At 45.7% G+C, this 25,228-nt stretch overlaps 1 protein-coding gene across 1 annotated transcript in view; it reads right to left on the bottom strand.

Moving 5' to 3' along the window:
• The window catches only part of LOC134936129 (complement C3-like), an 828,079-nt gene that overhangs the window by 655,327 nt on the left and 147,524 nt on the right, over window positions 1-25,228 (bottom strand). The window contains exon 6 of the mRNA XM_063931046.1: window positions 10,231-10,313. Coding sequence (XP_063787116.1) covers window positions 10,231-10,313 — 83 coding nt within the window. The remainder of the gene's footprint in view (window positions 1-10,230; window positions 10,314-25,228) is intronic.

Below are 25,228 nucleotides of genomic sequence, written 5' to 3'. Positions count from 1 at the left end.
TCACCATACTTACAGACCACAAGAACCTTTTATATCTGAAAGGCGCACAATGTCTCAACCCTCGTCAGGCCAGATGGGCACTTTTCTTTTCCAGGTTCGACTTTAAACTCCAGTTCTGTCCGGGCTCTCAGAATCGCAAGGCCGATGCCCTTTCCCGCTCATGGGAGCAAGAAAATGAGTCAGAGTCTTCAGACAAGCATCCTATTATAAATCCGTTGGCATTCTCCACGGTAGGGATGGACTCTACGCCCCCATCAGGGAAAAGTTTTGTGAAACCGATGCTAAGGAAGAAGCTCATGCATTGGGCCCATGCTTCCCGTTTTGCCGGACATACAGGTATCCAAAAAACCCTGGAGTTTATCTCTAGGTCCTATTGGTGGCCAACTCTGAAAAAGGACGTCTTGGAGTTTATTGCATCTTGCCCAAAGTGTGCTCAACATAAGGTATCCCGCCAGTCGCCTGCGGGGCAACTGGTTCCACTATCTGTTCCCCGTCGACCTTGGACCCATTTGTCGATGGATTTTATTACAGATTTACCCATGTGCAACAAGTTCAATACCATCTGGGTGGTAGTTGACCGGTTCACCAAGATGGCACACTTCATTCCTCTCACCGGTCTTCCGTCAGCTTCCAAGTTGGCTCAAGTATTCATACAAGAGATCTTCCGACTCCACGGTCTTCCTGAAGAAATTATCTCAGATCGAGGAGTTCAATTCACAGCCAAATTCTGGCGAAGTTTATGTCAAGTCCTCCAAGTCAAGCTAAAGTTTTCCACGGCTTACCATCCTCAGACCAATGGTCAAACCGAGAGGGTGAATCAGGACTTGGAGGCCTTCCTCCGCATCTATGTGTCCTCCTCTCAAGATGACTGGGTTCAATTACTTCCCTGGGACGAGTTCTGTCATAACAACCAGTATCATTCTTCATCTGCTTCAACACCATTCTTCACTAACTTTGGATTCCACCCTAAAGTCCCTGAGTTCCAACCGCTTCCAGCAACTTCTGTTCCCGCAGTGGATATCACCTTGCATCAGTTTGCCAATATCTGGAAGAGCGTACGATCAGCTCTACTCAAGGCATCGTTCAGGTACAAGAAGTTTGCGGATAAGAAGCGTCGAGCAGTTCCTGCTCTCAAGGTGGGTGATCGGGTATGGTTATCCACGAAGAATTTGAGGTTAAGAGTTCCCAGTATGAAGTTTGCACCTCGCTATATCGGTCCTTTCAAGATTGAACAAGTCATCAATCCTGTTGCTTACAGACTCCAGTTGCCTCCCTTCTTAAAAATACCCAGGACATTCCATGATTCCCTGTTGAAACCGCTGATCTTGAATCGGTTTCATTCCTCACTTCCTCCAACTCCGAAAGTCCAAACTCAACGAGGCGTTGAGTATGAAGTGGCCAAGATCCTGGACTCACGTCACCGTTACGGTCAACTACAATATCTTATTGACTGGAAGGGTTATGGTCCTGAGGAACGTTCATGGACCAATGCTTCTGATGTCCATGCTCCTGCCTTGGTCCGGAGATTCCATTCCAAGTTTCCTCAAAAGCCAAAGAAGTGTCCTGGGGCCACTCCTAAAGGGGGGGTGCTGTCACGATCCGGGTATCTGGACGCCATTTCTTACCCATCAGATGCCTCCTAAGGCTGGCTCAGCACTCCAGGACCGGATCCCATCTGTTATCCTGATGTGTACATTCCTGTATCCTCTCCTGTCACTCTGGGATGCTGTCACAGTAAACGCCATATTACACCTGGCATGGTGTCTCCCGCGGCCTCCGCCGCCGTCCCTGAACTTCTGCATGCAGAGTGTCTGAGTGGCGATTACGTCAGCCGCGGCCTCCGCTGTATCCGCGTGGTTGGATGTGCATCTGTCAGCCTGGCGCCTCCTGTCTCCGGTGGCCGGCGCCGCCATTACTGTTTTCATTACCACATGGATTACAAACCAAACTTCCCTCCAAGTGTCTGCATGGGCGCAGCCATCTTGGATTCTGTCAGCTGATCATTTCCACCAATCTGTTCTCAGTATTGATAATCTGCATAATTGCCTAGCCAATCCCTTCCTTGCTGCAGGTATAAATACACTGTGCCTGAGCAAGGAAGGCGTCAGTGCTTTGGTTGTCAAACCTAGTTCCTGTTTGTCTCTCTCCTGTGATTGTCTTCCAGGTTCCAGCTCCTGTCTCAAGACTTCCACCATAGAGACCCGCACCAGCATTCCACCTGCGGTGTAGCCTGACTCTCCAATCCATTGTGGATTCATCTGTTTCCAGCTACAACATTACCTGCTTCCAGCTCAGCTTCCAGCAGAGTACAGCTTCTCTTAAAGGGCCGGTGTCCTTTCTACACTTTACCACTCTCCACCGGTATTATTATTTCTCCGCTCTCAAGTTCTACATTTCAGTTCATATTTCATCGCTCCCAAGTTCATTTATTATTTAACTGGTTCCAGCCAGTATCCACAGCAGCCGTTTTATCTTCAGCAACCCAGCTTTTCCTGGAACACCAGCTGGCACAATCCTGGGTTATCTCCATTGCTACAGTCGGGCCTGGTAAGGACTTTCCATCTAGAAGATTATAAGAACTATCTCAAACTACCAGTGCCCTGTGGCTCCTGCCATCCTGTAGTACCCAGGAACTGTATTTATTCTTTGCTGACTTTTACATTTTCTTTTACTGCTGCTGTGTTGCGGAGTTGTCATAATAAACATCATTGACTTTTATCCAAGTTGTCGTGGTCACGCCTTCGGGCAGTTATTATTCATGTTACTTACATGTCCAGGGGTCTGATACAACCTCCCAGGTTCCGGTACATCTCAACCCCTACAACTGAGGCTGCCTCCCGTCAGCTCAGGCCCTCAGTTGTGACACAGGGTATCAAACTTGTAGAATTTTGCAAAAGTGTTTGAACCCGACCAAGCAGCTGCTAGGCAAAGCTGTAATGCCGAGACGCCTAGGGCAGCCGCCCAAGAAGAGCCCACCTTCCTAGTGTAATGGGCCTTTACCGAATTTGGAACCGGCAATCCAGCCGTAGAATGAGCCTGCTGAATCGTGTTACAGATCCAGCGGGCAATAGTCTGCTTAGAAGCAGGAGCGCCAACCTTGTTGGCTGCATACAGGACAAACAGTGCCTCTGTTTTCCTAACCCTAGCCGTTCTGGCTATATAAACTTTCAAGGCCCTGACTACATCAAGGGACTTGGAATCCTCCAAAGCACCCGTAGCCACAGGCACCACAATAGGTTGGTTCATATGAAACGATGAAACCACTTTAGGCAGAAATTGAGGACGAGTCCTCAACTCTGCTCAATCCACATGGAAAATCAGATAGGGGCTCTTGTGAGACAATGCCGCCAATTCGGACACCCGCCTCGCAGATGCCAAGGCCAACAACATGACCACTTTCCAAGTGAGAAATGTTAATTCAACTGTTTGAAGAGGTTCAAACCAGTGTGATTTAAGGAACTGTAACACCACGTTAAGGTCCCACGGTGCCACTGGGGGCACAAAAGGAGGTTGGATGTGCAGCACTCCCTTTACAAAAGTCTGGACTTCTTGGAGAGAAGCCAATTCCTTCTGAAAGAATATAGATAAGGCCGAAATCTGCACCTTAATGGAGCCTAACTTTAGGCCCATATCCACTCCTGTAGAAAATGGAGGAAACGACCCAGCTGAAAATCTTCCGGAGGAGCATTCTTGGCTTCACACCAAGACACATATTTTCTCCAGATACGGTGATAGTGCTTCGTCGTCACCTCCTTCCTAGCTTTGATTAGAGTAGGGATGACTTCCCCCGGAATACCTTTCCTAGCTAGGATCTGGTGTTCAACCGCCATGCCGTCAAACGTAACCGCGGTAAGTCTTGGAACACACAGGGCCCCTGTTGTAACAGGTCCTCCCTGGGAGGAAGAGGCCACGGATCTTCTGTGATAATTTCCTGAAGATCTGAATACCAGGCCCATCGAGGCCAATCTGGAACAATGAGTATTGTCTGCACTCTTGTTCGTCATATGATTCTCAATATTTTTGAGATAAGTGGAAGTGGAGGGAACACATAGACCGACTGAAACACCCACGGTGTCACCAGGGCGTCCACCGCCACTGCCTGAGGGTCCCTCGACCTGGAACAATACGTCCGAAGCTTTCTGTTGAGGCGTGACGCCATCATGTCTATTTGAGGAAGTCCTCAACGACTTGTTACCTCTGCAAAGACCTCTTGATGAAGTCCCCACTCTCCTGCCTGCTGAGGAAGTCTGCTTCCCAGATGTCTACTCCCGGAATGAAGACCGCTGACAGAGCGCTTACATGATTTTCCGCCCAGCGAAGAATCCTGGTGGCTTCTGCCATTGCTGCTCTGCTCCTTGTCCCGCCCTGGCGGTTTACATGCGCCACGGCTGTGACGTTGTCTGACTGGATCAGAACGGGTAGGTTGCGTAGAAGATTCTCCGCCTGATGCAGGCCGTTGTATATGGCCCTTAATTCCAGCACATTGATATGTAGACAAGCCTCCTGGCTTGACCATATTCCCTGAAAAATGTTTTCTTGTGTGACTGCTCCCCATCCTCGGAGGCTCGCGTCCGTGGTCACAAGAACCCAATCTTGAATGCCGAACCTGCGACCCTCTAGAAGGTGAGTACTCTGGAGCCACTACAGGAGAGAGACCCTGGCCCTGGGGGACAGGCTTATCCTCCGATGCATCTGTAGATGGGACCCTGACCACTTGTCCAGAAGGTACCACTGAAAAGTTTTTGCATGGAACCTGCCGAACGGAATGGCCTCGTAGGCCGCCACCATCTTTCCCAATACTCGAGTGCATTGATGAACTGACACTCTTTTTGGCTTCAGCAGGTCCTTTACCATGTTCTGGAGTTCCTGGGCTTTTTCCATTGGGAGAAAAACACTCTTTTTTTCCGTGTCCAGAATCATGGCCAAAAATGACAGCCGAGTTGTCGGAACCAACTGCGACTTTGGTAGATTTAGAATCCAGCCGTGTTGTTGTAGTACTCTCAGGGAGAGAGACACGCTTTTTAGTAACTGATCTCTTGATCTTGCCTTTATCAGGAGATCGTCCAAGTATGGGAAAATTGTGAACCCCTGCTTGCGCAGGAGAACCATAATTTCCGCCATTACCTTGGTGAAAATTCTCGGTGCCGTGGAAAGCCCAAACGTAAACGTCTGAAACTGGTAATGACAATCCTGCACAGCGAATCTCAGGTACGCCTGATGAGGAGGATATATGGGGTCATGAAGGTATGCATCCTTTATGTCTAGTGACACCATAAAATCCCCCCCTTCCAGGCTGGAGATCACTGCCCAGAGAGATTCCATCTTGAATTTGAACCTCTTCAAATATAGGTTTAGGGATTTTAGATTCAGAATTGGTCTGACCGAGCCATCCGGCTTCGGGACCACAAATAGGGTTGAATAAAACCCTTTCCCCTGTTGCACTAGAGGAACCTTGATAATCACTTGCTGTTGACACAGCTTTTGTATGGCAGCTGAAACTATTTCCCTCTCTGGGGGAGAAGCTGACAAGGCCGATTTGAAAAATCGGTGTGGAGGCACATCTTCGAACTCCAGTTTGTAGCCTTGGGATACAATTCCGACCACCCAAGGATCCAAATCCGACTGAACCCAGACTTGGCTGAAGAGTCAAAGACGTGCCCCTACCAGTGCGGACTCCCGTAGCGGAGCCCCAGCGTCATGCGGTGGATTTGGTAGAGGCCAGGGAGGACTTTTGTTCCTGGGAACTAGCCGTAGCTGGTGTTCTTTTCCCTCTACCTCTGGCGAGGAAGGAAGAGCCACGCTCCTTTCTGAACTTATGAGACCGAAAGGACTGCATCTGGTATTGAGGTGTTTTCTTTTGCTGTGGGGGAACGTAAGGCAAAAAAGAAGACTTACCCGCGGTAGCTGTGGAAACCAGGTCCGCGAGGCCCTCCCCAAATAAAACTTCACCCTTATAAGGCAAAGCCTCCATATGTCTCTTTGAGTCAGCATCACCTGTCCATTGACGGGTCCACAGGGACCTTCTAGCAGAAACTGTCATGGCATTGGCTCTTGAACCCAAAAGCCCAATATCTCTCGCAGCCTCTCTCATATATAACGCTGTGTCCTTGATGTGACCTAAGGTCAACAAAATACTATCTTTATCTAGGGTGTCAATGTCAGATGACAAGTTATCTGCCCAAGCTGCAATTGCGTTACCCACCCATGCCGACGCTACTGCAGGTCTGAGCAGGGCTCCCGTAGTCGCATAAATTGATTTTAAGGTAGTTTCCTGCCTGAGATCCGCAGGATCCTTTAGGGCCGCCGTGTCCGGGGACGGTAGCGCCACCTTTTTGGACAAGCGCATCAAGGCCTTGTCCACCGTGGGTGAGGATTCCCACCGTAACCTGTCCTTTGAGGGGAAAGGATATGCCAGAATAATTCTCTTGGGAACCTGCAGTCTCTTGTCTGGAGTTTCCCAAGCTTTTTCAAATAAAGCGTTCAGCTCATGAGATGGGGGAAACGTTACCTCAGGTTTCTTTTCCTTAAACTTGCAGACCCTTGTGCCAGGGACAGAGGGGTCCTCTGTGATATGCAAAACATCTTTTATTGCAATAATCATATATTGAATACTGTTGGCCACTCTTGGGTGCAACCTTGCATCATCATAGTCGACACTGGAGTCGGAATCCGTGTCGGTATCAGTGTCTGCTATCTGGGTAAAGGGACGTTTATGGGACCCTGAAGGGTCTTGTGACACAGTAAAAGCCATGGATTGACTCCCTGCTTTGTCTTTGGACTCTGCTTTGTCCAATATCTTATGTAATAAAGCCACATTAGCATTTAAAACATTCCACATGTCCAACCAATCAGGTGTCGGCTGTGCCGACGGAGTCACCACCACCATCCGCTCTGCTTCCTCCCTAGACGAGCCTTCCGCTTCAGACATGTCGACACACACGTACTGACACCCCCACACACACTGGGATATATGAATATGGGGACAGACCCACTATAAGGTCCTTTGGAGAGATAGAGAGAGTATGCCAGCACACACCCAGCGCCAATAGATACTGAAACAAAGTCCCAGCCTGTACAGCGCTTTATATATACAATTAGCACCAAATAAATGTGCCCCCCTCGTTTTTGCCCCCTGTTACTTGTTCAGCAGGGGAGAGTCCGGGAGCAGCTTCTCTGCAGCATGCTGTGGAGAAAATGGCGCTGGTTAGTGCTGGAGGATCAAGCTCCGCCCCCTCGACGGCGGGCTTCGGTCCCGCTATTTTTTATTATACTGGCAGGGGATTTATTATATACTGCCTCCGCAGTATCTATATATGTGTGCCAGTCTTATGTGAGGTAAAAATTGCTGCCCAGGGCGCCCCCCCTGCGCCCTGCACCCTTGCTGTGCCTGTGTGTGTTGTGGGAGCAATGGCGCGCAGTGCGACCACTGCGCGGTACCTAATGAAGATCTGAACTCTTCTGCCGCCTTTGAAGTCTTCTTGCTTCCTATACTTACCCGGCTTCTATCTTCCGGCTCTGTGAGGAGGACGGCGGCGCGGCTCTGGGACGAACAGCAAGGACGACACCTGTGTTCCGACCCTCTGGAGCTAATGGTGTCCAGTAGCCTAAGAAGCAGAGCCCATCAGTCCAGGAAAGTAGGTCTGCTTCTCTCCCCTCAGTCCCACGAATCAGGGAGCCTGTTGCCAGCAGTGCTCCCTGAAAATAAAAAACTTAACAAAAGTCTTTTCAGAGAAACTCAGTAGAGCTCCCCTGTAGTGCATCCAGTCTCCTCTAGGCACAGGATCTAACTGAGGTCTGGAGGAGGGGCATAGAGGGAGGAGCCAGTTCACACCCATCTAAAGTCTTAGAGTGCCCATGTCTCCTGCAGAGCTCGTCTATACCCCATGGTCCTTACGGAGTCCCCAGCATCCTCTAGGACGTAAGAGAAAAATATATTTACAACACAGGTCATAGGGCGCTGAAGATAGAACATGATCCTAATCTCAACCATTCGTATTATAATAAATACTTTAGAACATTTGCTTAAAAATGTATTCACAATGGGGGTATTTCCAAGTTGATCGCAGCAGGAAATTTTTTAGCAGTTGGGCAAAACCATGTGCTCTGCAGGGGGGGTGGGGGGGGGGGGCAGATATATCATGTGCAGAGAGAGTTAGATTTTGGTGGGTTATTTTGTTTCTGTGCAGGGTAAATACTGGCTGCTTTATTTTTACACTGCAATTTAGATTGCAGATTGAACACACCCCACCCAAATCTATCTCTCTCTGCACATGTTATATCTGCCTCCCCTGCAGTGCACATGGTTTTGCCAAACTGCTAAAAACGTTCCTGCTTCAATCAACTTGGAATCACCCCCAATATCAATAAAACAAACTCATTTCATAATGATAAAATATCAGGACAATTTTTCAGATCTGATTATTGTCCTGATATTTTATCATTATGAAATGAGTTTGTTTTATTGATATTGTAAATACATTTTTAAGCAAATGTTCTAAAGTATTTATTATAGGCCCTCATTCCGAGTTGATCGGTCGCAAGGCGAATTTAGCAGAGTTACACACGCTTAGTCTACGCCTACTGGGAGTGTATCTTAGCATCTTAAAAGTGCGAACGAAGTTTACGCAATATTGCGAACAAAAAAAACTTAGCAGTTTTAGAGTAGCTCCAGACTTACTCTGCCTGTGCGATCAGTTCAGTGCTTGTCGTTCCTGGTTTGACGTCACAAACACTCCCAGCGTTCGCCCAGACACTCCCCCGTTTCTCCGGCCACTCCTGCGTTTTTTCCGGAAACGGTAGCGTTTTCAGCCACACGCCCATAAAACGCTGTGTTTCCGCCCAGTAACACCCATTTCCTGTCAATCACACTACGTTCGCCGGTGCGAACAAAAAGCCGTGAGTAAAAATCCTTTCTTCATAGCAGAATTACTTAGCGCAGTCGCAGTGCGAACATTGCGCATGCGCTCTAAGCTGATTTTCACTGCGATGCGAAAAAAAAGAACGAGCGAACGACTCGGAATGAGGGCCATAATACGAATGGTTGAGATTAGGATCGTGTTCTATCTGTAGCGCCCTCTGATCTGTGTTGTTAGTGTTGTTTCTGAACCTTTGCTAACAGAAGGCTCATCTAGCAGTGCTGCTTGTGATACTCAGTGCAATTGGGAACCCCCTTTTCTTTCTCTCTCTCTATATATATATATATATAGGCATTTCCACTGCAGCCACAGGAGGATTATGATCTCTACTGGTGCTTATGCCCTCAGAAGGATCTCTCCGTGCCTTTGACCCTTTAGGGAACATGTTTGGCCAGTGATCACCACTAGGGATCATTCCATCTTTTACTCAATTGTGTGGTTCCGCCACTTTACCTAAATGCAGCCCTCCTAGCCGATGGAGTCTGTAGCTACTTTTTTTCTTTGACCTTATTGATCCGCCCAAGGACAGGTCCTCTGGCTGGTGGAAACTATGGTTACCCACCTATTTTTATGCTTAGATATTACCCCTGAGGAAGTCCTTTGTAAGAAGAAACGCGTAGGGTTGTAAAGGTGATTGGACGCATTGTCTGCATTGAGAGCTTCCACCACGGAGCTCACATTCTAGGGTGGTGGGTTGCATATCATTACACCTGTTTCGGTGCAGCATTGGTTCCATACAAAACACCTCTTTTTTATGATGTGTGATCCAAATCTTTATATTGTACAAACATTTTATTGAATATCATGAATAAATATCAGATGTTCTATTAATTGAAGGCCTTTGGTGCCATATTTTGTGTGTCTGCTCTGGTATGAGGGTACCTTCGAGATAAATACTTGACTGAGTTTAACCAAACGTTGGCTTAAAAGTTCCATCCAACAACGGTCCCATGCTGGGATTCCAACCAAGTCCTGCAAGAACACATTTGAACACTTGGACACTTGTCTTTGAGACCTTTATGGACTTCTTTGAGGACAATTATATTTTTTTATATCCACCGTGAGGTGCTGCTCTCGAAGCGCGTGAAAGAGGGTTTTTTTCTATCTATCTATCTATCTATCTATCTATCTATCTATCTATCTATCTATCTATCTATCTAATCGAACAGGTAAACAAATCATCAGATAGATTGACTACCCTTTGTGGAATTAATGCAATTGAGAGAAGGTATAAACTATTTAATTTGACTGATACAGTACTTTGATCTTTATTACCCTAGTTATACCATGTACTGTACATCATCACACAACATACCGTATTCCTTCACTTCAAAGTGTGTGACGTAATTCTGCATATCTGCGCCATCATACTTTGCTGATATGGTCCATTCTCCCAAACTGTCAAACAAAAGGTATATAGTTTACCACATCTGAGTAACACTCTATTTAATGCCTTTCAGTTTATTACAGTTTTAACAATCCAAGTATATTGTAAATCTGATATATCCATATTACAGTATTACAGCTTTGGGGGGTGATCATAAGTTGTGAGCAAAGCCACTGCAGGTACTGCAGTGTAGATGAAAGAATTAGATGTCAGACGGGCATGTCCAAACTCAAATCTAAATGGCCGTGTTAAAATATGTCTGTCCAGTATTTGTGGGCTACATGCAAAAGCAGCCTGTATTTACCCTGCATGCAGAAATAAAATAAATGTATTTGCTTCCTTTGCACTTGCTTTTTTTTTTATTTGCTCCAAACCATACTTACCTACATGTCCTCCTTCGGGAGGAGAGGACAAGCAGGTAGGCTGGTATAGTGGGCGGGGCTGGAGATTTTTATTATGCCACACCCACTTGTGACAAAGTGCTATGATTTTAATAGAAGTGGGACCTAAATTATGCAATTAACATAGAATCACATCTCTAGGCCCCACCACCTTCACACAAACCTGGATTCCTGTTACTGTTCTACACACTTCACTAGGATTGAATGCCTACTCTTCCGGGCGTGTGGGTGGCGGTATATGGTCCGTAGATCAACTTTAATTAGATAATTAGGTTGACACTCAATAGGTCAACCACTATTTGTCGACACCTATAAAAGGTTGACATGGGTTTTTCACATTTTTTTCATTTTTTGAACTTTTTTATACTTTACTATCCACGTGGACTACAATTGGGAATAGTAACCTGTGTCGAGTGCAGCATTAGCGGAGCGAGGAATCTTGCCCAAAGCATGGTGAGCACAGCGACCCATGTGAGGGGACACGGTGCACTAATTGGTGTTCCCGGTCACTCTACGAAGAAAACAACACAAAAAAAAACTAAAAAATGCATGTCAACCTTTTTCCATGTCGACCGTTTTCCATGCCGACATTTTCCATGTGCCGTCCTAGTGCCTGTCGACCAATAGTGGTCGACATAAATATAGTTCACCCAACAAACCCATTCAGCGGGTGACAACCCCAAAATCAGGACTCTCTCGCAGGATCCGGAAGAATAGGCAAGCATGCTCCAAACGGAGAAACAGCCTCTTAATCTATACTAATATAAGAAAGTTCTGTCTGATTGTCATGAGAAATGCCTCATTTTGAAGTGGAAATTTGTAGAAATGATCGGCACTTTGCTTCATCTCAATCCGTCAAGTTAAAGCTGAGCCATAACAAAAACAAAATGTATTGGCATCATCAATGCAAGAGACACTGAAAGTGAAATCTCTTCAAAGAAATGTTATAGAGGCCACGATATTTACAGGACTCGGCAAAGGTGAAAATGTCTTTATTCCTCTAATTCCTTTAATTCATACTGTCAAAGTCGAAAAATATTGTAATGCATATACCCTGTACTAACCCCATGCACATGCCCGCTGCGCGTGCACTCAGTTCGCCGTGCATGCACATATCCGCAATTTGCGTAGGATCGCTCCTGCGATCATGCGCGTGGTATGGGTATTTACGGCGGAGTTTGTGAGCGCGTAGAGGGTTATTAGAACATTATATATTTAACCCAAATATTGTACATTTTAGATATAACTCCCTTGCACCACATCAGCGAGTATCAATAGTTTAAACAGTTCCAGGACTAAGGGATTCGCCTTTGCATGATAGGAAGGGTCAGATAAAGGTTAGAAGGTGATGTCTAGTATCCAGCTGTAGGGTATTTTAAGGGTAACATTCCGGTGTTGGTTAGAAAGAGATCGCATGTTCCAGCGTATAGTTATGTGCAAAAGTAGAATATAGATATTAACTGTATTTACTGTATATTATGTATGCGTCGGGAATCCAGAGGATACCACCCACAAGAGCAGTTGGGGAAAGACATCGCCCATCTTTTCAAAACAACCTATGACCTCTCCTGTAATGAAAAGACACATCTCAGTGTTCAATGGACAATGAGATTACAGTGACCATTGTATTATGTATGTAAGTTGTGTATAAAAAGCCCATTGTTGCCTGGCCGGTCAGAAGACTCTGAACGCTTTCTACCTGACAAGCGGAGGACCGGCCGGGTTGCGCTTGCGAACATTCTCACATATGTACATTCTCTGTAGCCATTACTCTGTTTTAGATTTATCTTGTTAGCCTGTAGTGTGTGATTTGTACTGTTTTACCTTTTGAAATAATCCACGGTGGCCTTAGAACCCTGTGGTTTCAACTACAAATCAGTGTTGTGTCCTCACTTTCCTGCAAGGGTTTAAAAGCATATTTAACTGTATAAGGTTTATAAGCATTGATAAGGTGTACGCACTGCGGGTACTTTAGACCGTCAGCGCTACTTAAGGTTTAAGGTATAACATTGTTGCAGTACTTTGCTGCTAAGGGTTTAAAGTGTAAACATATCAATACATTGTATCACTAACAAGGTTTAAAGGTTATCAATTGTGTGTGCGTGCGCTGTGCGTACTCTGTACACTCAGCGCGGTGTGTGTACGCCAAGTACGTACCACGTACGGGACTCTGTACGCAAATAGCTTACAAAGTGCGTAACACGTGTATTCAGTCTAGCAGCCATAGCGGCTCCACGGTAAAAGTGTATCTAGAGGTATAGCTTTATGGTTTAAGATAATATCGACATTATCAATTGGGGGCATCGTCCGGTTTTTCCTCATACCCGCAGCCTAGCAGGTTTACGCAGACTTTATCTATTAGCAAAGGGCGGAAAGGTATCCCCCGTAAGCCTTCTCTTGGTTGGTGGATACACTAGTGCTGATTAGATAAGCGTCTGCATTGTATGGTTTGTAGGGATGCTAGAGGGATCCGTAAGGTAAGAACGCAAAGCTATTTTTTAAAGTCTGTGAATTTCTGTTTGGCGCCAAATGCGCACACAACACACACATACACCTATATTTTGTACTTTGCATATCTGCCCGCATTATTGCCATAAGTAGCGATTATTAGATTCATTTTGACCTGTACTGAGAAAATTTGTTGCTATTTAGTTAAAATATAGAGTTAATATTTAAGGAAGTAAGTGTAAGACGCACACGCAGCCTGGCCTAGTTGTAAAGGTTTATACAGAAGAAACTGTGTTGTGTTAAGTGAGCGATTATAGTAAAATATCGCTTACATTTATAGAAGTGTGGGATTTGTAGTACTGCGGACGTACGGCCTTTGTACACGTGTCTCGGACAGAGTACGGGACTGCGTACGCAACGTAAAGGCATACACGTGGCGTGTTTACGCAACGTGCGTAAAAGTATGACCGCTAAGTACAAATCAAACAATAGCATTGTTTTAGTTAAGGCGCGAGACGGTAGCCACGCGATAATAGCACAAATTGATCAGTTTCCAATAATTTAGTTTAAAAACCTTTTTTACTGTATTACCTCTGGAACTAAGGCTGTTTTATCTGAATGAAAGTTAATTTTCTGTACAGAAAACCCAAAGTGTATATGAGTGAACGAGCGTGAGTGTGCAAACAATAAAGGTTTTGTGGACCCAGGGAATTCGGGATCCCGTAGGAGACCACACCAGCTGAGTGGACACTTGGTGGCGTGAGAGTGGCTTGCTCACGTTAACATTGATTAAAGTACAAAGGAGCAAAGTAATAGAGTACCGCAGACCAAATGTCAGCAAGGTTTTTTTTTAGAGAGCGCAGCCCAGGCGGTTGGCGTAGAACCCATATAGGCCCATTCAGATACGCTCCGGCTGAGGTTTCGCAGCCTGAAAAACGATTCCATTGGCCGTACGGCGGATAAGTAACAGTTATCTATACGCTGTGCGATTGGACCGCGCGTTCGTGGGTGCAATACTTAGCTCAACGTGATACCCTTTTACGACCTTTGCGTAAAATCGCGGGATCATAAGCGCTAGGTGTAGCACACGCAACGTGATTTGTGTAACTTTTTTTTATTTTAAGGGAGTTTCTCTGGTCACTCAGGAAATCTCCAATGACCAATATTTACTGGGAAGGGTAAGTCACTCCCGTATATTTCCAGTGAATAGAGGTTACACAGGGGCCCTAGGTTGGGTACGTACTGGCGCTGACGACAGTGTTTAGGTGTATTGGCCAACGTGGGCGTGAGTGGGTGAGAGCACTCGCTGAACTTTCACCGTTGCCTTATTTTGAGTATTTTGGTTTTTTTGTAGGAATTAGCTGAGAAGGCAATACCTGCAAAAGATGGGGGCCAGTTGCTCAAGTAAGGGACGATCAACCAGGGTTCAGGTTGATATTCCGCGGCCCAAGGGGTCGGCGAGGTACATAATGTGTGAGAAATATGGATCACACGCAGAGGTTTTATGCAATGAATGGGAACGTATGACTGCGGAAGATAGGGAACCATTCCCTAAGGTAGGCAGTTTTAATCCAGAGGTGTTGCAGAATTTAAGGATTAGGATATGTCTGTTAAAATCCCGAAAACAAAGGATCAGACACTCAAACTGTTTACATTTATGGCAACAAGAGGGTGATATGCAAAGGGAACTAGCTCACGCAGCCGGTTCCAACCCTAGCAGGAAACTGATAGCAACTGCACCACCACCACCGTATATTACAGGGGAGAAAGTGGCTACAGACAATGGCATACTAATATATGATAAGAGTGAACTTGATAAATGTATTAATGCTAACCCGTGCAAGTTGTATCCCATCTTAAACTTCCCCCAGGACTGCGAGCAAGAAGATGAGCCCAGCACGATATCGGCACTCTCTCTAGCAGCCACCATACAAGACACACAAGTGGGCACGGCCCAACCAGTAAGAACAGTAGCAAAGGCCCCTAGCGGAGGGACAGGTGAGGTCGTGTCCACAGGTAAGTACGGTACAGTACATTATGCAGAGACAATTGCACCTCACATTGTAGAAGCAACTCAGAATGATGTAATTGAACTAAATCCTGTCCCCAATGGGAAGACTGACGCTCAGGGAATCACTCCCGTCAGGAACATTGCTATGCATTGTCCTTGGTCCCGGACAGAATTGAGGACAATTATGTCTGAATTTCCCGATCCCAGATAGGATCTAGCCGCATGTCAGAGGTTTATTAGAGAATTAGGTAACGCCACCGAACCCACAAACAAAGATTGGCGAACAGTGCTACGGGCATGTTTACCCTCCAATATTGACCCTGTGAAATTCATTGCTGATTGTAAATTAGACATAGAAGTACCTCTCACTGATGAATACACTCAGGAGAATGTATGACAGATCAATCTACAATTAGGAGTATATTTCCCTACTGTTGTCAAGTGGAATAAAATCTTTTCCATAAGACAAAAAGAAGGTGAAACTGCTTCTGAATATTTCCATCGAGCACTGCAGGAAATGGCTAGATACACCGGGGTCGAGGACATTAAGGAAAATGTACATCACAGAGAGGTAGCTGTATCAGTATTAATGGACGGCTTAAAAGAAACGTTGAGAACAAGGGTACAAACCACTCAACCTAACTGGAGAGGTATTTCGGTGGCTGCATTAAGAGAGTCCGCTATCGAGCACGATCGGAACATCATTAAGCACAGGGAGTCACAGGGGGATAAGCTGATGACAGTAAGTATAAAAGCCCTGACAACAAAGCCGCATCAGCCAAAACCCCAGACCCCTGATGGTAAGTCGTATGTAGTAAAATGTTATAATTGCCAGAGGGAAGGACATTACGCACGGAACTGTAATTATAAAGGCACACATAACGTATATCGACCCCCTAGACCAGAACATGACTCACAGCATAACACACGTAATTGGGATCAGGGATCGCATAGGAGGAATTATGAGCCACACGCAGGGGAAACAAGGAGGTACCCACCTAGGAGGGACTGGCAGACCTCTGGAAATTCTCAGCTACCCCCCTCACATATTGTAGCTGCCAGCGCGCTGCGGGAGGGTCACAACATACAATAGGGGTTAGGCCACACCTGTAGTCTGCAGCCAGTGAAGTTAATTGCTAGCCTTGGAAATTAACCCGAGGTTACAGTTGATGTAGCTGGTAGATCACTACCTTTCCTTGTAGCTACAGGGGCGGCCAGATCAGTGTTAAATTCAAGGGTAGGTATGAAAACCACGGGTAAAACAATTTCAGCAATGGGGGTAACAGGAGTAGTGCAACACTACCCTTTAAGTAGACCAGCGGAGATTACGATAGGGCCTTTGCAGACCAAGCACTCCTTCTTGCTAGCTGCATCGGCTCCGACTAATCTACTTGGGAGAGATTTATTGTGTAAGATGAGGTGTGTCATATATTGTACTCCTGAGGGTGTCTTCTTGGATATACCCGAGAATCACGTTCAGGAAGTGCAGGATATGTTAGACACCCCACAAAGGTTGATGTCCCACTCTGCTGTTATAGACAGATGTCCATCCAAGGTAGAGGAAATGATCTCCCAGATACCGGAATCCCTCTGGACCAAAGATGGACAAGACACTGGAATGATGGCAAATGTAGCTCCTGTAGTAGTGCAAGTAAAAGATGGTAGGATAGCTCCAAAAATCCCACAGTATCCTCTGAAGCCAGAAGTGGAATTAGGAGTGTACCCAGTCATAGAGCGCTTGCTACAACAGGGCATCCTAGTTAGGACGTCCAGCACTGCCAATAGTCCCATATTCCCTGTGAAAAAGAGTGGGGGGAGGGGTTACAGGCTAGTGCAGGATCTAAGGGGGATAAACAAGATAGTTGAGAGCCAATTCCCCGTAGTGCCAAATCCAGCTGTCATCCTCATGCAAATTCCCCCTACTGCGAAATTTTTCACTGTCATTGACCTCTGTTCTGCTTTCTTTTCGGTCCCTCTGCACCCTGACAGCCAATATTTGTTTGCATTTACATACAGGGGAGTACAGTACACCTGGACTCCCTTACCCCAAGGTTTCATTGACAGCCCAAGTATTTTGTCCCAGGGTTTGCATGACTGTTTACAATCCTTTCAACCTGAGAGAGGATCAGTATTAATACAGTATGTAGATGACTTACTGCTGTGTTCAGATTCACTCGAGTCATCCTTGAAAGACACGAAACAGCTTCTGTTTCACCTTTCTAATACGGGACACAAGGTTTCAAAGGATAAGTTACAGTTGTGCCAGACCAAGGTTAAATATTTGGGACATTGCTTGACACAAGGACTTAGACATCTCACCGCTGATAGAATACAGGCAATTCGCGACATGACTCTGCCACAAACCCAGCAGCAGATCCGCACTTTCCTTGGAATGTGTGGGTACTGCCGAAACTGGATCCCAGGGTTCTCCATACTGGCTTTACCTTTGCAGAAAATGGTCTCCTCGAACAAACCAGATCGGATCTCTCACACAGATGAGTCCGAACTGGCATTTGAGAGACTTAAACAATGCCTATCACAGGCACCTGCATTAGGCATGCCAGATTATGGGAAACCCTTTGAGTTGTACGGTACGGAAAGTGTTGGGTGTGCGGCAGGTGTCCTAACCCAGAGACATGGTGATGCCAGCAGGCCGGTAGCTTACTACAGTGCACAGTTGGACACCGTAGCGCGGTCTCTCCCCACATGCTTGCGAAGTGTTGCAGCGATAGCTTTGCTAGTGAGTAAAAGCGAAGACGTAGTGTTGGGACACAACCTGACCATTCATACACCTCATGCAGTGTCAGCCTTACTGAACTCTGCCCAAACCAGACATGTCTCATCAGCACGGTTTACAAGGTGGGAATTAGCACTAATGGCCCCTGTAAACATCACCATAAAGAGATGCAGCACACTAAATCCTGCAACTTATCTCCCAGACAGGCACAAAGGGTGGAGGATGAGAATGATGGTGAAGGAGGATTTAGTATAGACACTGACACACATGATTGTATGGAATATCTGAACCAAACTTTCACTGCAAGACCCGACATTAGTGACAACCCACTGGAAGGCGTAGATCTTTCTTTTTACACTGACGGTAGTTGCCACAGACAGACGGACTCGGGAGACTTGTGTACTGGATACGCAGTCGTAGATGACAGAGGTATCATAGAAGCTGAGCCCCTGGGCCCACCGCACTCAGCACAAGTTGCTGAGCTGGTCGCCCTTACCAGAGCGTGTGTATTGGCTAAGGGTAAGTCAGCCAATATATATACAGATTCTAGGTATGCCTTTGGAGTAGTGCATGGTTTTGGGGCCCTATGGCCCCTCAGAAATTTCATGACGGCAGCCGGCACACCTGTAGCGCATGCATCCCATATAAAAAGGCTTCTAACAGCGATACAGGAACCTGACAGAGTGGCTGTTATCAAGTGCAAAGCCCACACTTACAGTCAAGACCCAGTGTCACTTGGTAACAGCCGGGCAGACGAAGCTGCTAAATCAGCAGCCAGCACCCCCATACAGACAGATATCACACAACTGATGGTATTCAATACCGTCAACACACAAAAATTAAGTGAAATGCAAAATTTGTGTTCTCCACAGGAAAAGGCAGTCTGGAGGTCAAAAGGATATGTGCAGGAGTCCTCAGGACTCTGGACAGATGGACAGGGTAAGCCATTAGCCCCCAGAGCATATCTTCCAAGCTTAGCTGAGGCGGCACACGGTCTGACTCATCTGGGCAAAGAGGGTATGTGTAAGCTGGTGAGAGCCTACTGGTGTGCGCCAGGATTCTCTTCTCATGCGGGTAAGAGAGCAATGACATGTCTTATCTGCTTGAGGAAGAATATTGGAAAGTTAATACCAACAGAACCATCCCATATCCCGCCAACAGACGTCCCTTTTCAGGTAATACAGATTGATTTCATACAGTTGCCACCCTGCAGAAATGTAAAATATGTGTTAGTTTGTATTGATGTGTTTTCAAATTGGGTAGAAGCGTTCCCCGCTGCCACAAATACTGCTACGTTCACTGCAAAGAAAATTGTGCAGGAATTTGTGTGCAGATATGGTATCCCTAGGATAATTGAAAGCGATAGGGGTACCCATTTTACAGGTGAAGTCTTTCAGGTTATGTGCAAACTGATGGGAATTAATAGTAAGCTGCATACTCCGTACCGCCCACAGGCGAGTGCGAAAGTGGAAAGAGTAAACAGCACTATTAAGAACAAGCTGAGCAAAGTGATGGCTGAAACTGGATTGTTATGGCCAGAAGCTTTGCCACTTGTATTGTACAGCATCAGAACCACTCCCAGGTCCCCCCTTAACCTATCACCCATTGAGATTCTTTTTGGTCGACAACCCCATGTAATGATTGACCCCCAGGATGATTTGAAATGCAATAATGAGGTGACTGTAAAATATTTGGTTAAGATGAGCAAGCAGTTGAGGAATCAAAACAGAAATCTAAAGCCAGTGATTCCTGACCTACCAAACAGTAATTGTCATGACATTGAACCTGGGGATTATGTAATGATTCAAAATTTTCTACGCTCAGGTTGCCTCATTGACAGGTGGGAAGGACCGTACCAAGTCTTACTAACCAGCACGACAGCATTAAAGGTTGCCGAGAGAGAGACTTGGGTCCACTCGTCCCACTGTAAGAAGGTCGCTGACCCAGAGAAAGCCCGTAACAAAGAGCAGAGTGTAGAGGAAATCGTATCACTGGAGTGCCTGTTCCGGGAAGGTTGAGAGGCAGGACTGTTTGTCACGGCACCTGAGCACGGAGAACTACAAGACCAGAGACGGTTGTCGCACCAAATTTATTTTTCCTTTTTATTATTTTCTCCATCTCCCATTACCCTCCTCCTCCCCCCCCCTTCTTGCTCCCTTTTTCTCTCCCCTTAACAAGATGGACTTACCCCAAGAGACTACATTCCGGGTTTTCCTGTTGACCCTGTTGTTGACCAGAGCAGTCTGTTTCGGTGAGAGTACCAGAGAGGTCGAGAAAGGATCTGGAATGGGTTCTGATGGCAAGGACGAATTTGTAGAATTCCAAGAGCAACACATCCACCGAGCAAAGGCGAGTATCAGAAAACAATCTGGTAGTCAAGAAACTAGGAGGCACTGTGAAGGGTTATTGGCTGAGGAAAATTGTATTTGTAGAAACTGTGAAAACATAGTTGAGGACAGGTGCATCCAGAGATGTCAGTCCAGCCTTAATATCAACATGGACCTTCATCCATTGAGTGATTATCACTCATTAGTGGGTAAGGTTTTAAACCAAACAGAATGCTGGGTGTGCTCACAAGTACCTCAAGGTCAGAGCAAGTCAGGACTAGTACCGTATCCTTTAACAGTAGATGAGGTACTTGAATTACGGGGTGGGAGACTGGTGGACAAGAAATTTAATATTTCTAGGCCCCCTAGTTTGAAGCTCCACCAGTACCATGTAGATAGATCCTTAGTATGTTTCAACATTTCCAATTCCCGAAAGCCGGGAAATTGGGAAGTGACATGGAATAACCAAACCATGGCATTTTCACACAGAGCCGACAGAATACCCATAGACTCTGAACTTATACGCCAAATAGCCGACGGTGGAAGGTATTTTCGGTACAGGTATACTCTAGGAAGTAAGACCATGCGGGTTGGAGAAGTATCACCAGGGTACTGTGCGCATATCATACAGCCTGATACGTGTACTACACAGATGAGAGAGTTAGGGATAGGATTTTTCACTTGGAAGGTTTGCAATTTGGTAATGTCATATTCTGTCCCATATGTTCTCCCCGATGATGCATATTTCATATGCGGGAGGAAGGCGTATAAGTGGCTTGCCCCAAACTCAGAGGGATTGTGTTACATTGGAAGAGTGTTGCCAGAAGTAATGACCATAACCCATGATAAGATGAAAGACGTTCACCGCAATGCTTAAGCTCCTAATACTCATACTCACTATGAACACATCGTTAAGAGACACCTTATAGATAGGACAGAGCACGCAGCCTCTGATTTGATCCATGAATCCACCGGGATTCAATTCCTTCTCGCATTAGACATCACCCGTACCACCAGAGGAATTATAAATTATAGGTATATCCACGCGCTAGCGAATCTAATAGATAATATCACCGAGCTGTATGATGACACCTTCAGGTATACAGGGAGGGAGTTGCAAGCTTACAAAACGGAACTGATCCAGCACAGGATGGTTCTCAATTATATCACAGCGGTGACAGGCGGGTACTGTGTCACTTTGGCAACTCAGCATGGTGTGAAGTGCTGCACGTACATACAAACAGCACTGATGACCCAACCGAGGTCATAGATCAAAAGATGGACGATATCTTGCAGTTGAAGTGGGAGTGACGGAGGAGACACAACCTTACCCTTACTGCTGTGAGTAATGAACTGACCGGCTGGGTCTCATGGTTGAACCCACAAAATTGGTTCTCAGGTTTAGGAGAATGGGCTCAAAATGTTATCGTGAGTGTAGGAAAGTTTCTCCTTTGTATCCTAGGAGTTGTCATAATGATTGGTTTGATATTTAGGTGTGTTCGAATTTTAACGCGGTGCAAGCGTGGTACCAAATTGATGAGTTTGAGGAGCGGGGGCATTGTTACAGCAACTGATTTAATTTATGACCCATCAATAGAGACAATGTTGTGATAAGACGTGATTCCACGGTCCGTTTCTTTCACCCGTTTCTCCTTTGTTTTCCCTCAGCAAAAACACACCCATCCGGAGAAGACTTCAATCAACACCCAAAAATGATTACGCAAATGTTATAGGAATGTATTTTTTGATATGTTTCTTATCTTCATCTCTACAACCTTCAGATAGTGACACACATAGCCGACAGGTGATATCCACATATTAGCATTCACATGTGTCCCCCCTCCATGTATCATCAACTATCAACTATCAACTATGTATCATCATGTGCACCCCATTTGTTGGAACAAGAAGCCGAAAAGAGCTCGGTAGTGTTTGTTGGCCCACTTACAGACCCTTAATACGGGATGAGAAGGATTTAATGTATACTACGCAATACCTCGAAGCTTATCTAGAACATATACGGCACGATGATACATGCCCCTCAGACACGGATTTCATACATACATGCTTTTACTATCCCACTAGGTCATACATTTCCCGCCTACACCTCTCCTCCTACCATCCACTCATCTATGGATAATGTATTGTATATTTTTATCCAATCATCTGTAGATATTATATTGTATATTTCTCTGTTTAATGTTTAGATAGTGGCAGTTAATGTTGACTGCCAAAGGGTGGACTGTCAAAGTCGAAAAATATTGTAATGCATATACCCTGTACTAACCCCATGCACATCAATCCGCCGTGCATGCACATATCCGCAATTTGCGTAGGATCGCTCCTGCGATCATGCGCGTGGTATGGGTATTTACGGCGGAGTTTGTGAGCGCGTAGAGGGTTATTAGAACATTATATATTTAACCCAAATATTGTACATTTTAGATACAACTCCCTTGCACCACATCAGCGAGTATCAATAGTTTAAACAGTTCCAGGACTAAGGGATTCACCTTTGCATGATAGGAAGGGTCAGATAAAGGTTAGAAGATGATGTCTAGTATCCAGCTGTAGGGTATTTTAAGGGTAATGTCAGGTCCGGGTGTTTTTGTGAATCCGTTAACCCGGGACCAACAACAGGTGTAGGTGCTGGGGTATGAAGAAAGCAGGGAGGACGAAGAAAGTTCAGTTTCATATATTTATTGAAAATAACAATTCAGTAAAGTGGTAAATGGCAAGTTATTAATCACCATAGTATACTGACGTATTGCATGAATAATAGAAATAATATGCAGGATATATCTTAAAGAAAAAATAAAAGAAATGTTCATGGAATTGCGTTTAAAACAGGCTGGAGAATAAATGTTAAATTGTCCAAATATAAACAAGCTTTGATGCTGAACTGTAGAATGTGTTTAACTGGATAATGCAGACATGAAGAAATAACTGTGAGGATTTGCAATGAAGTTTTGAGAGGTAACTGAGAGACTGTGAAGAATTATCCTTGTAATGGCAACATAGAAAGTAAAAGTACTAAATTGGGTTACTTGCGAGTTCCGGAGATCACTGTGAGACTGTAGCAGATGATATAAGTGATGAACGGGTTAAATGCAGAGCAGAACAAACGAACAGCTGGAGTTAGTGGAATCCTCCAAACTCTGTATGGTTGAAAGCAGGCAGACAGGGTTTCCTCATGCAAGACTCTGGGAATCCAATTGTTACCAGTAGGTGCGTGATTAACTGACAGCACAGCGGGGAGCCGGTGGATCTTTTAGCAGTGAAGGCTGCAGACGGACCTCTGGGAACGGAGGCGATATCTGGACCACGGGAATCACACGGAATGCACGGAGAGAGCTCAGAGCTAGAGCACAGCGTTGATACAACAAAGCACTGGCCCAGAGTAACATAATCCCAGCCTACTTAAAGGCAGCACAAGCACGGGATTGGCTTACACCTGCCCACAGGCGCCCCCACAAGTGCTCTGCACCACCCACCTGGTCTCCAACATGGCCACCTCCCATACAGCAGACACACCGCAGTGCCCTAGGCCACCTGGTCCCCGCACCCACAGCCCCCAGACTCCGCACCACCCGCGCCACTGACCACACCGCGTCCCCACACGGGCGCACAGCACCGCGAGCAACCGCACTGGCAACGGATGAACCCCAGAACCCGCAAAGGTGAGAGACCGGTTCGTGACAGTACCCCCTCTTCTACGGGTGGTCTCCGAACACCTTTGAACCTTGTCAGGATTTTTGGAGAAGTATTTCTGCACCAGTCTTGGAGCATGAACATCTTCAGAGAAAACCCAGGATCTCTCCTCCGGACCGTAACCCTTCCAGTCGACCAGAAACTGTAAACGTCCATATCGGGAACGTGAGTCCACAATCTCTTTAACTTCAAATTCCTCATTCTGCAAAGAGTGAACTTTAGGAGATTTGGACTGGGTAGTACGGAACTTATTGAGAATCAAAGGCTTCAGTAAAGATGTATGAAAGGCGTTAGGAATTCTCAAAGACGGTGGCAACTTGACTTTGTATGACACAGGGTTGAGTACCTTTACAATGGGAAATGGACCAATAAACTTGGGAGCAAATTTCTTAGAAGGAACTTTGAACCTGAGATTGCGCGTAGAAATCCAAACTTGGTCTCCCACTTTGTAATTCGGTAGAGCTTTACGTTTTCTATCTGCAAAAGATTTATAACGAGCAGAAGTTTTGACCAAGGACTTACGTACACAACTCCAGATTCTAGATAGACGTTGAAGCTCTTGATCTGCCGCTGGAACCTCTAGGGCTGGCAATGGATGGAACTCTGGCACACGAGGATGAAAGCCGAAGTTAATATAAAAGGGCATAGATTCTGAAGATGAATGGAAGAGATTATTATGAGCAAATTCTGCCAATGGAAGGTAGTCAACCCAATCATCCTGTGAGGACGATATATATAGCCGGAGAAATGTTTCAAGGTCTTGGTTGACTCTCAGTTTGTCCATCTGTCTGAGGATGATATGCAGAAGAAAAATTCAACTTGACATTTAAAGATGAACAAAGCGACCTCCAAAACTTGGCCACAAACTGTGTTCCCCGATCAGAGATGATCTCTCGAGGAAGGCCATGCAACTTGAAGATTTCAGAGATGAACAATCTGGCTAGTAAAGGGGCTGATGGTAACCCAGTTAATGGAATGAAATGTGCTATTTTCGAAAATCGATCCACTATCACCCAAATGGTATTTTGCCCTTTTGATGGAGGTAGATCGGTCACGAAATCCATTGAGATATGAGTCCATGGTTGTTTGGGTATGGACAATGGATGTAATAAACCTGGTGGAGAACTTCTTGGACTCTTATGTTGGGCACATTTAGGACATGCTGCTATAAACTCTTGGACATCGGCTTTGAGACGTGGCCACCAATAAGACTGTTGAATAAATTTGAGAGTCTTTAGAACCCCAGGATGACCCATGAAGGAAGAGGAGTGAGCCCAGGTAAGCAGCCGTT

The sequence above is a fragment of the Pseudophryne corroboree genome, chromosome 6, assembly GCF_028390025.1.
Source record: "Pseudophryne corroboree isolate aPseCor3 chromosome 6, aPseCor3.hap2, whole genome shotgun sequence".
NCBI lineage: Eukaryota > Metazoa > Chordata > Amphibia > Anura > Myobatrachidae > Pseudophryne > Pseudophryne corroboree.
The sequence above is the reverse complement of the archived record's forward strand: the minus strand, read 5'-3'. Positions and strand labels throughout refer to the sequence as shown.